Genomic DNA, 11301 nt, shown 5'->3' with positions numbered 1-11301 from the left:
TCTGGGTGTTTTTATAAAGTTTCTAGGGGACTATTTTTTTTCTCAGTTCATTTTGTTTGGAGAGGCCAGTTTCAAAAGGGAAAGTATCTCAAGGCCTGAGTCGTCAGCATCAGTGCATGTTACACTTGTGCTGTTTCCTGCCTCGGCTCTGCTAACACAAACACATTGTGATGGTGTGTGTGTGTGTTGCCTGTGGTGCGGCTGCATCGTGGAGTCCACCGCACCCGACGGCCACGCTAATTGCACCTACTCTGAGCCATCTGTGTTGTAAGGATGGTTCTGACCTTCTGTGTTGTTCTCTTGTAGGCAATAGGACGTCCTTCCTTCGGGGAGGGAGGCGAGCTCTGAGCCGGACCCACGTTTGCGTGTGTCATCGGATGCCGGGACAGGGTTGTGAAGTTTTGTGTAAAAGGCAAAGGTGGAAGTGAGCCAAAAATACAAAATTCCCATAAACTGACAGCTGGTATTTTATGCAAATATGTGAAATGTGCATCTGATTTGAATCATACAAATGGGATCTTTTTTTTTTAAATTTAAACGTATACTTATAATCTTGTTCAAAACATATCTAAGATATGACACAAATGTAATGAGGAATGTGTCATTTTTGGTGACACCGATGTTAATTCTGTTCCATTTGCACATTGGATTTGAACTTCTTTTTGGCTTATTATTATTTTTTGGGCTGGCGGTGCGGGGGTGTCACATGAGTCGGACCATTAAATCGCTCTGAGTCGGAGCGCTGAGTGAAGTGGGTGACGCGCTTGGCAGGCAGATTGTATCACAAGGCGCGCCCTTGTCCCGCCTGTGTCATCCCGTCTCGCTCTTTTCATGCAGCCGCCACCCGTTCCTAATCGGCATGACAGGCAGACGCTGGCTGCAGAAAGACGCAGCCAATGAAAAGGAGCCGAAAATACTTTGTCAGATAATCACACTTGAGGCGGGTGCCGATCAACCCTGAGTATCTTGGGATTCTACACCGCTGTTGCACAAACGGGCTTTTAAAAAAAACGGATCCCAAGGAAATGACTCAATAAACATCATACGGTAAAGCCCCATTCATTGGAGGCGAGACTATCTTATTTACACGTGTTCAACACAGGTGTGTAACGACTAATATTAGTGACGTATTGTGAAGCCGGGAGAAGAGCTGAACCTCCAGTACAGTATGATCACACTTTTTAAGCACGTATTTTAAGTTAAACAACCTGCGAGTATTAAATGTATAGAATATACATGCATTGTAAAGTCTGTGTACTTTTAAGAAGCGGTGCCCGGTGGGGTGGAGTGGGACATATACCGTATTTTCCTGACTATAAGTCACAGTTTTTTTCATAGTTTGGCCGGGGTTTCGACCTATACTCAGGAGTGACATATGTGAAATGATTAACATTACTTGATCATTGACACATTACTTACTTCACACTAAACCGCATGAGGGCACCCTAGGCCTATGGAATAATTGGAACAGCAAGTGACGATGAGTCTGATTCCATCCACTGACTTCTGGAGTTGTTTATGAGTGAGTGTTTATGAGTAGTTATATAGGCCTGGAACTGCATCTGACGATGAGTCTGACATCAGCGCCGCATGTACTTCTGGAATCAGCAGCGGCGTTGTTTATAAGTGACACAGAGGACGAAGATTTCGATGGATTTAATGATTTGGAGTGACACGGATGGTTCGATAAACTTGTTATTTATGTTATAGTTATTTGAATAACTGTTAACATGTTACGTCAGGCACGTTCTCAGTTCCTTGTTTGTGTTTATGTAACGTTAGCATACCGTATCATTTAGCCTGTTGTTGCCTATTCAGGTCTGTTCTTGGTGTTGTATTTTGTCAAATAAAGTTCCCCCAAAAATGCGACTTGTACTTCGGTGCGACTCATATGCTTTTTTTCTTCTTTATCATGCATTTTATGGCTGGTGCAACTTGTACTCCGGAGCGACTTATAGTCCGTAAAATACGGTATATACGGTAGCCGGCGCTACTATACCATTAGCTTCAACGTGACTTTCGTTGACTAGAAGAAAAAAAAAATCACCCATCGTCACTCAACATCAATCCTAACAGGGTAACACACATCTATGCAAGCGGGTTGAGAGCAAATGTGAGCAGCTAAAGGAGGATGCGGGGGAGGAGGTGGAAGAGTGGGGAGGCAGCTTGTTTATCAGCGTTCAGAATGTTCTGTGCTTGTAATGTTACCTGAAAATGTCATCGACTTCCGCACGCACGCACACAAATGCACACGCGCGCACTTAATAGTTCCATCACCGTGACTTACTTCCTCCTCAATTTTGCAGCATATCCTCGTGTTCTTTTTTTTTGTTTAATTTCCTCTCCCGGGGATAAACTCTTGAGAACATGTGAATACACAATATGGACAAAAGTATTGGGACACATGTCGCCAACCAGTGGTACCGTATTTTCCGGACTATAAGGCGCACCTAAAAACCTAACATTTTCTCAAAAGCCGACAGTCCGCCTTATAGTCCGGTGCGCCTTATATATGGACCAAATTCCTAAATTTAAACTGGCCCGAAGCATTGTGTCATGAAATCAATCATAAGTGGCCCGCTGAAGATTATGAATCATGAATCAAAAAGACTATGGATCATTATTTTGTGATTCTAAAGTAATTTGTTGCGTCTGAAGTTGAAATAAAAAAGATAAAATGGAGAATGATTTGATTTGGTTTAAAAATCTGACATGATGCATTAATGGTGCGCCTTATAGTCCGGTGCGCCTTATATAAGGACGAAGTTTTAAAATGGGCCATTCATTAAAGGTGCGCCTTATAGTCCGGTGCGCCTTATAGTCCGGGAAATACGGTACGTTTGGTGCTCGGGCCTTCAGTGAGAGTCTCTCTGGATGACTCCAACGCTTCAGACGTATCTGAAACTATCAATACAATATAAAAATGCAATACAACAACCATGTGGCCCAGAGCTCGTTTCCGGCGCCAGTCAGAGACTAGACAAGTGAGCGGGGAAGAAGAAATCCTATTTGTAAATCACACTGCAGGGGCGCTAGTTGATTTTACTAGCAGCATCTCATGCTGTCAACAGGGGCCACAGGGCAAGTGCTGCACTCCATGAGGCCCGCACGCACTTCACCTCTTGCGCAGGACGCCCACCCTTCAGCGTTTAATACGTCATCATAAATACGGAAGATGAATTTCCTTTTTTTTTTGCAGTGGCAGGATGGACCCAAGTGCTCCATGAAACATTTGCTTGACGTGACTCTCAAAGTGCGTCCTTCAAGGCCTAGGGGATTTACATATTATATATCATGTACCCGCGGCTCGGTGGCGCACTGGGTAGCACGTCCGCCTCACAGTTAGGAGGGTGCGGGTTCGATTCCACCTCCGGCCCTCCCTGTGTGGAGTTTGCATGTTCTCCCAAAAACATGCTTGGTAGGCCGATTGAAGACTCCAAATTGTCCCTAGGTTTGAGTGTGAGTGCAAATGGTTGTTTGTCTCTGTGTGCCCTGCGATTGGCTGGCAACCGGTTCAGGGTGTCCCCCGCCTACTGCCCGGTGACGGCTGGGATAGGCTCCAGCACACCCGCGACCCCCGTGGGGACTAAGCAGTTCAGAAAATGGATGGATGGATATCATGTACCCTTTGGTGGTACACGTACCCTTAGGGGGAACACGTGACATGAAAAAAAGAGCAATTAAGGTAACGTGATGCCCTCACAGGTGGGCAAGGTAAGCCGCAGTTGCCGATGCAATTTCTACTATTTATTGAAATAAATGCTGACAGTATATTTAAGTTATATTTTCTTAATTATTTTTGCAAAATCATTATTTTAAAAGCATAATCACACCAGTCATTGTTTAAGATACAAACATATATTACTCATTTAAAAAGTAGCTTCTGAATTGATTAATTGAAATTTTTACCTTTAAACATGTGTAAACAAATAATGTATTAAGTAAGTAAGTAATTTGATTATTTTAATTTAGTTATATTCTCAACTAATAATTCAACGCAAACATCCTGGTACGTTACAGTCCACTCGCGCTGTCACAAACCGGAGGCACGATGACGTCAAGGCGAGGTCCAACATCGCATGTGACGTTTTTACGTTGGTGCGCTTGGCCTCGTGTCCATGGCAACGGCATCCGCGTGCTTGACGCCCATTGCGCCACCTAGGGAGAGAAAACGAGAGAGAGAGAGAGATTAGCCATGTTACGTAGCCCTCAGTCAGGTTACGTAGCCCTCCGCCCTCGGCATCCCCTCCCTCCCCGGCTCCCAGTCAGTGTAGGCGGGCTTCGCGCAGAAGGCGAAACACGACACCCAGAGGACAGAACGAGGCGAGAGGGTAGAAGAAAAAGACAAGAGGGGGCGGGACGGACGAGTAGGAAGAACAAGTAGAGTACCGCGAGTGGCGTGAGCGCCGGAGAAGCGGGCGGGCAACAGACGTGGGGGTGGGTGGGGGGGAAGTCCGACTAGAGCGACGTCCTAGCACGGAGAAGTCACGTCAAAGCTCGGAGGAGACATGTCGAACGGCGACGAAGATGCGGCCGAGGCGGAGTAAGCACTCGCTGGAGAGTTCGCCAAACAGGTTCCTGGAAGAGTGAAAGCGCTTCTCAGCTCGCCCTGACCCCTTTTGTTAGCTTGTCGAGTCTGAGACGAACTTTAAGAAGCAGCGACGAGCACTACCGGACTTTAGGCGCTTAGCTCACCGGACAGCGAGCCCCCTCGGTCGGGCTCGGAGGGAGAGGCCAAGTTCTCCCCCACATAGCGGGGTGAGGAAGTGGCCGAGAAAAGCGCACTCCAGTCGGCGGAGTTTGGTCAACTTTTACGGACAAAATGAAGACCCCCGGAGACAATGGCAAGTGCACTTTTTCCACTCTTACCGTTTGTTTATGTAAGTCGACTTCCTCTCCATGTTATATTGTGACCCTATACAATTCTAAAATGTTACAAAAATACACAAAATCCAGCAGATAAAACTTATAACAATTTGCCATTTTCCTCTTTCTTGTCTACACTTTGCAACTTCTTTTGTCTGTTTTGATCATTAAACATGCGGCATGACAAACAAATAATTTCCCAGCACGTGACAGCTTGCTTCTTGTCTAGAACGTTACTACACTTTTACTACAGTATTTACTGCTGTACCGTTTTGACAAGACGCGGAAGTGGATCGTGTTGTCTCCTGCTGGTGCTTGAATTGCTTCACGTATCGAGGCTAATATTGACCAAGTGAGCGCAATAGGGCTTGCCAATAGTCAGCGGAGCTTTCCAGTATGTTAGCTGTTTGTTGGAGTGCACGTGTGGCTCTAATTCCTGAAATGCCCAAACAAATGCGACCTACCCCCTTCACAAAGTCCACGAGCAAGCGTGAGCATTTGTGCCACTCGTTATTACGAGTTTATTACGCTCATCAACTTGGCCCCATCCCGCTAAATTGACAGTCTTTTCAGGTTGAGGCAGAGCACCTACGACAAACATTTTCGGGGCGGCAGCGCGTGCATACTTAACACATTTTTCTCTGGAGTAGTGGGACCACTTTCTGCTCCCTTCCCCCCGCCACCATGTCCCCTTATGACTCCCCCTGCACCCATGATTTGCCCCCCCAACCCTCCACATTCCTACACACGCACGCACACACACACGCACGCACACACACTGGAGCAAGACGAGGCTATCAGGGCATCCTCATGGTGAACTTGTAGACCTTTTATTACAAGGAACTCCTTTAGTGTGGCCTTCTGGGAAGCTATTAAATATTGATTGTGTTTAGAGGTCTGATGTGTACAGCGGACGTGTGTGTATGTGTGTGTTGTACCATACACTTAAATCAAAGAAAAAAAAGTCTTTCTAGATCAGGGAATCATCATGTGCATCAGGAAAACATCAGGCAGGTGTTTTTGCAGAATGATCGGCCTGTGTTTGTTGAGATTTCATGTGTCATAAGTACTAGTGGTATCGATACTTGGTGTATAACTTAAATTCAAAGTTTAAAAAAAAGTTAAAAACTTAATTCAAGATTCAATTAAAAAACTCTGATACAAAAAGCCTATTTGCAGATCAGAGTAAAGATGCATTGCAACCCCGGAAAGCGTTATTCCTTTTTGAAAATTGTTTGCACTGTGATATCTCGTGTCATCTCATGTCAATGTTTCATATCTTTAGGTCGATTAATTCAGGGGTCCCCAACCCCGGTACCGGTCCGCAGATCACTTGAGCCGCCAAGCCGCACGGGAAAAACAAACAAAAAAAAAATATATATTTTTTTTTTATCGACGATCAATTCATTCTGGTCAAGACGCACGTCCCGGTCACGTGACATGTTTTCCCAGGCGAGCCCGCAAAGCTAGCAAAAACGAGTCCGAATTTATTTTGAAAAATATAAAAAAATTGGCAATTCTCTCCCAATTACATCCGTCGCTGTGTCTCTTGACACAAGACGCTCGTCTCGGTCACGTGACATGTCACCCCAGTCGAGCCCGCGAGGCAAGCAAAAATGAGCAAGAAACAGAGAAGTTTGGAAAGATTCTTCGGAAAGGGAAAAAAGCCCAATGAGGAGACTGAAGAAGAAGAGGCTACCACTTCTAAGAAAAGGAACGCTGCATTTAAAAGAACATTTCTGGAGTCCTACTTAAAATATGGATTTATCGCCACAGGTGACGCTGACGCGCCAAGCCCACTCTGCATAATATGTGGCGACAGGCTAGCTAACGAGGCAATGAAGCCTTCAAAACTGCTTCGGCACATGGAGACCAAGCATCCTGCATTAAAAGACAAACCTTAACCACTTCGGGTGTCATTGTTTCCGATTACGCCGAAATGGGACCGGCTCGTTTCTGAGAAACAATCCCGGTGCTCCCAATAATTCAACGTAATGGTGAGTTTTATTTTTATGTGGTTTATATCTGTTTTTATGCCAGTCGTATCATTTTATTTCATCGTATTTATATATTTATTATAAATGTATTATTTATTTCTATAAATGTATTATTTATTTCTATAAAGGCCGGTCCGTAAAAATATTTCTGACGCGTAACCGGTCCGTGGCGCAAAAAAGGTTGGGAACCACTGGCTTAATTGATGAATCTCGCGTGGGTGCGTCTTGGAGGCATTGGCTAACAACAAAGCCTTTTGTTGCGGCCTTTATTGAACGATTTCATCCAATCTGCTCCCGCTGATCTTCGCCGTCACCCGCGTTTGAATAAGAAGGCAAGTTTTAACCCATGACCTCGGCCTTCTCTCGTCGAAAATGATGACGGCGCTTCTTGCGTGAAGCGTTGCAAATCCGACTTCATGCGTGAACACCTAACATATGAAACGACGGGTTTGCAAACTGCACATCATGAACTCCTCAAGGCAGTGGAAGTAAATAATCCATAAAGCATCCAAGTAATAAACGTGTTGCTTGGCCCTGGCCGACAAAATGGACGTGGCTCCTGGTAGCAAAGCGGTTCCCCACCTACATGCGTTTAAAAGCCGCCTACTGTATTTGTCGGGCCTCCTCCCCGTTTTCCTCCTCCTCCCTCATCTCTCCCACTCACGGGACCAGTGTTGGTCTTTCGGATGGCATGGTCGCCGGACCCCCGGCTCCGGAGTAACCATTGTGTGCCCGGGACAATGGTGGGAGCTGGGGCGGCCCCCGAGGCGAGTGTGAGAGGACTCGCGGGGGCCGGGGACCTTTCATTGTCCTCGCCTGCATGGCGAGCGGAGTGCGTGGCCAAGAGGGCGCATCCCTGACTGATTCCCGTCGTTCAACGATTAACGGCACCTCAGGTGGAGCGTTAAGGCAAGGCTTGTTGATCATGTGTACGTATTGCTGACCACGACAAAAAACAAAACCAAAGAAACTCGGCCAGCCATTATCCAGATATAGTTTTATTGCCCGATTTGCGGGACGGGAAGCCCTGCCGCGATCCGACTCGGCCAACGCGGCTAAAATAGACGGAGTCTTGGGAAAAAAACCACTTATCTTGTGTTTGATCAGCAGCCGGCAACACGCAAAACCGCCTCGGGGTGTCATCTTGTGTTTTTATCTCCTTCTATTGTACACAAAAGCATGTGTTTTATGGAATTGGAAGACAAACGCCTGCAAGCGCTACTTTCAATAACGGTTTTTCATCAAAGTTTGGTCTTGCGAGTCAGTTACGCTCGCCCAAGTACAAGGCCGCTTTACAAAACAAAGATACTATCATCTTCACCGCTCACAGAAGAAAAGATAAAAAAAAATCTCTGTTGCCTTTACGAGACGTTTAGCAATTCAACGCAAAGCCAGATGAACTCGATTGACACTCCAAACGATGGTCAATGGGAAACGTACTCTTGCAAGAATGTGACGAGTAGCGAGGCTACTAAAAGTCAAGCGACGCAAAATGGAAACGCAAAGCAGTTGATCTTTTCATGCTTAGAAGCTTTGGCCGATATATTTTATCCGGAACATTTACGAATGATGACATGATGATGTTTGAAGGTGTCTAAAAATAGCTCACCAGTGAAAAAAAAAAGTACGCGTGAGGCCCGAATACTTTTATCAACCCCCCCACCCCCAAAACAGCAAGGCCGGCAGTTTTTCCTTTTGCGGCGAGTGGGTCAATTCAGCTACGAGTCACTGACAGTGTTTTCTTTCCCCATGATTGTCCAGTTCAAGATGCCCATTTTGATAAGCAACACTTTTCATTGGGCAAAAACGCACTTTACATGTAAAAAAACATGAACAAAACCAAGTTTGAAACAAAACCTGTGTGTTCTAGCAATTCGACAAATGACTTCCGAAAGAGAGAATGGGGGCCCGTGGGGGTCAGCGTGGGGGGGTTGGGGGTTGTGAAAATGTCTGTATTTAGCCAGGAATGTGGCCAAAGGGAACAATGTGCTCAGCCAGTCGATACTAATGGACCTCCCTGCTATTAGTTGCCCTTGACCATCGGGACCACTGTGGGGGGGAGGAGGGGTACATACCCAATGACCAACAAGGTGGCGTAACCCTAGACAGAAACCACATTAAGATCCCATCTTGCTATTGAAGTCTTTTCTTCTCATGCTTCTCGTGCCTCCAAAGCAAAACATTTTGCGCATCACAGCTGAAAGTGTCCTCGGGCCTGCGCCGCCATTGATTGCAAGCGCAGAGCGACCTCTATATTGGCCGCTAATCGGCCGACAGCATGGGACGCCGCTGTTGACAGATATAACTTTTGGCCAACACACACAGTAATAGCGCACACGCGGCCACAGTCCCGTTTGCTTTGTTTTTTTGGTTGCACTTCTCGGGCCTACCACATTCCCGCTTGGAAGGTTAATAGTTGCCGGTCTTGCATCACGCATGAGGGGAAACGCAACGGTCGGGATGTCCGCCGGCCGTTCCAGGACCCACTCGCAGTTCACGGGAGGCGTGCGTTTGTGTTCCAGCTGCCTCCCAGAGACGAGAGCAACTCGCTCTACTGTGTTCTCCAAAACGGGCGACGTCCCTTCCGTGTGGCATCTCCACAACGCTAACGAGAATTGGGAGATGCCGTTGTCCGCAGTATCAACTTTCCACCAGCAGGTCGACGAATTTGACTGTTGTTTGCGAAATAAAAAATGTTGCATGCAGAAAGTTATTCTTCAGTCTGCAACATTTCTGGGCTACGCGCAGCAAGATGAACCCGCAGCCGCCTACCCGTGTGCGTTTGCGCGTTGGCATGTAACGTGAAACGGGGGCTTTTACGTTGTCGCGGAGGTGACTTTGTGGCGGCTTGTTTTTGTAAACGTAGATGGGGTGTGGACACAAAGGAGGCCGTGCTTTTCTGGCTGGGCAGCTGGGACATGCGCCAGGCAGTGCGTGTGAAAGCTAGCACAACGTGTGTGTGTGTGTGTGTGTGTGTGTGTGCGTGTGCGTGCGTGCGTGCGTGCGTGCGTGTGTGTGTGTCACAGGTGAGCAAGGGGCCACTGAAAGCGATCTGGGCATTATCACACAGCTAGGACAGCGTAGCCCTGCAATGATGAGCGCTTTTATTGTGTATAGCAACAAGACAATCATCTAGCCCGAAGACTTCTTGACAATCAACAAAGATGGTGTTTGTCACACCATCCCCAATGACATCACAGCCCCCCTGGTGCTCCCAATCCTGCCCCAGTAGCCAGGGCCGCTGCGCCGCCGCTGTTGTAATGTATACTCCTAATCTTCTTGGATTAGGCCCAATAATGCTGGTCACGCCAAGGCCACGGCTCGACGGCGAGGCCCAACGGCGAGGCCCGACGGCGAGGCCCAAACGATCACGTGCAATCCAAGCAGTCCGGCACCCTTGAGAAGATAAAAGAGAAGCTGCTTGCTGGGAAATGAGATTTAAAGGCCTCTATGATTGGACAGTTTGAAAAGCGGCCAAAAATAAAAGCAACAATTTTCTTTGGCTTTGTTTTGTTGACAGGCTTTTTATACGGCAGTCAACTTCCGGCCAATAATTGGACGGCTAAAAAAACTTTACTTAAGATGACGATTCAACCGAGCCACTGTTGGCCATCACGGCTGCGAGTGGCGCTCCTAACCCGTCTCTCACCCCTCAAGTGCACCCCCTGCAAAAGACAGCGCTGTCGAAATCGTTCCCCTGGCTATTTTTATCTGGGAATCTGCCTCTGTGCTGGCCCGCCAAAAAAGAAGAAAGGGGAAGGGGGGGGGGCATGTGTGTGCGTGCATGCGTGTAGGACAGATATCTCTTGATGTAATTTTGGCCGATGGGAAGTCACTAAAAGAACGCTTGCATAGTGGCAACACTTTGTGCGTATTTATGTGCTTGGCTGTCGGAGTAACAAAATGCTGCTCTCTCCTGTCAGCCTCACTTTTCCTTGTCCGCCGACCCCCACCCTCCCCCGCGCGCAAGGAATGCGAGCTCACGTTTGTACTTTTCTCAGCTTTCCGTCTGAACCTCCGTGTTCAGACCCGTCCCCTCCCTCGGTTGGAGCTCGGGGCTCAACGTGCCGCATGTTCTCAAAGGCGCCGCCGCTATGTCAAAGGTAACAACAAAAAGATTAAGAGCGAGCCAGCGGGCGGCTTTTGCAAATGAAAGCCGGGCCATTTGTGCGAGTTCAGGTGCAGATGCCGTGCGTAAAAATGCCGTTGGGCCGGCCGGACTGCTCCTGTTCTAAAACTGTATTTATAGCCACATTTCCACACGTGTCAGGGTCCGCTGGATTGCACGTTGCCTTGGTATGATTTGGAACGCTAAACTGTGATCTGGCTTGATGAACCTGATCTGAGTTTCCACTGCGGGGAGGCGGAACGGCCACAACTGCGTCATCGGCGGCTCTAACTGAAAGCAGACGGTTCTTTTTCATGCATCGCTCGATGT

General features: G+C 47.4%; 1 protein-coding gene across 2 annotated transcripts in view; it reads left to right on the top strand.

Annotated features, from left to right (window-relative positions):
- The first annotated feature begins 4440 nt into the window (after positions 1-4440).
- The window catches only part of erfl3 (Ets2 repressor factor like 3), a 36314-nt gene continuing 29453 nt past the window's right edge, over positions 4441-11301 (top strand). The window contains exon 1 of one of the 2 annotated variants that reach the window (XM_037273243.1): positions 4441-4844. In XM_037273243.1, coding sequence (XP_037129138.1) covers positions 4823-4844 — 22 coding nt within the window. In that variant the 5' untranslated portion in view covers positions 4441-4822. Of the gene's footprint in view, positions 4845-7600; positions 7607-11301 lie in introns of those variants that run through there. The other variant, XM_037273244.1, reaches the window with a different exon arrangement.

The sequence above is a fragment of the Syngnathus acus genome, chromosome 16 (genome assembly GCF_901709675.1).
Source record: "Syngnathus acus chromosome 16, fSynAcu1.2, whole genome shotgun sequence".
Taxonomy (NCBI): Eukaryota; Metazoa; Chordata; class Actinopteri; order Syngnathiformes; family Syngnathidae; genus Syngnathus; species Syngnathus acus.
The sequence above is the reverse complement of the archived record's forward strand: the minus strand, read 5'-3'. Positions and strand labels throughout refer to the sequence as shown.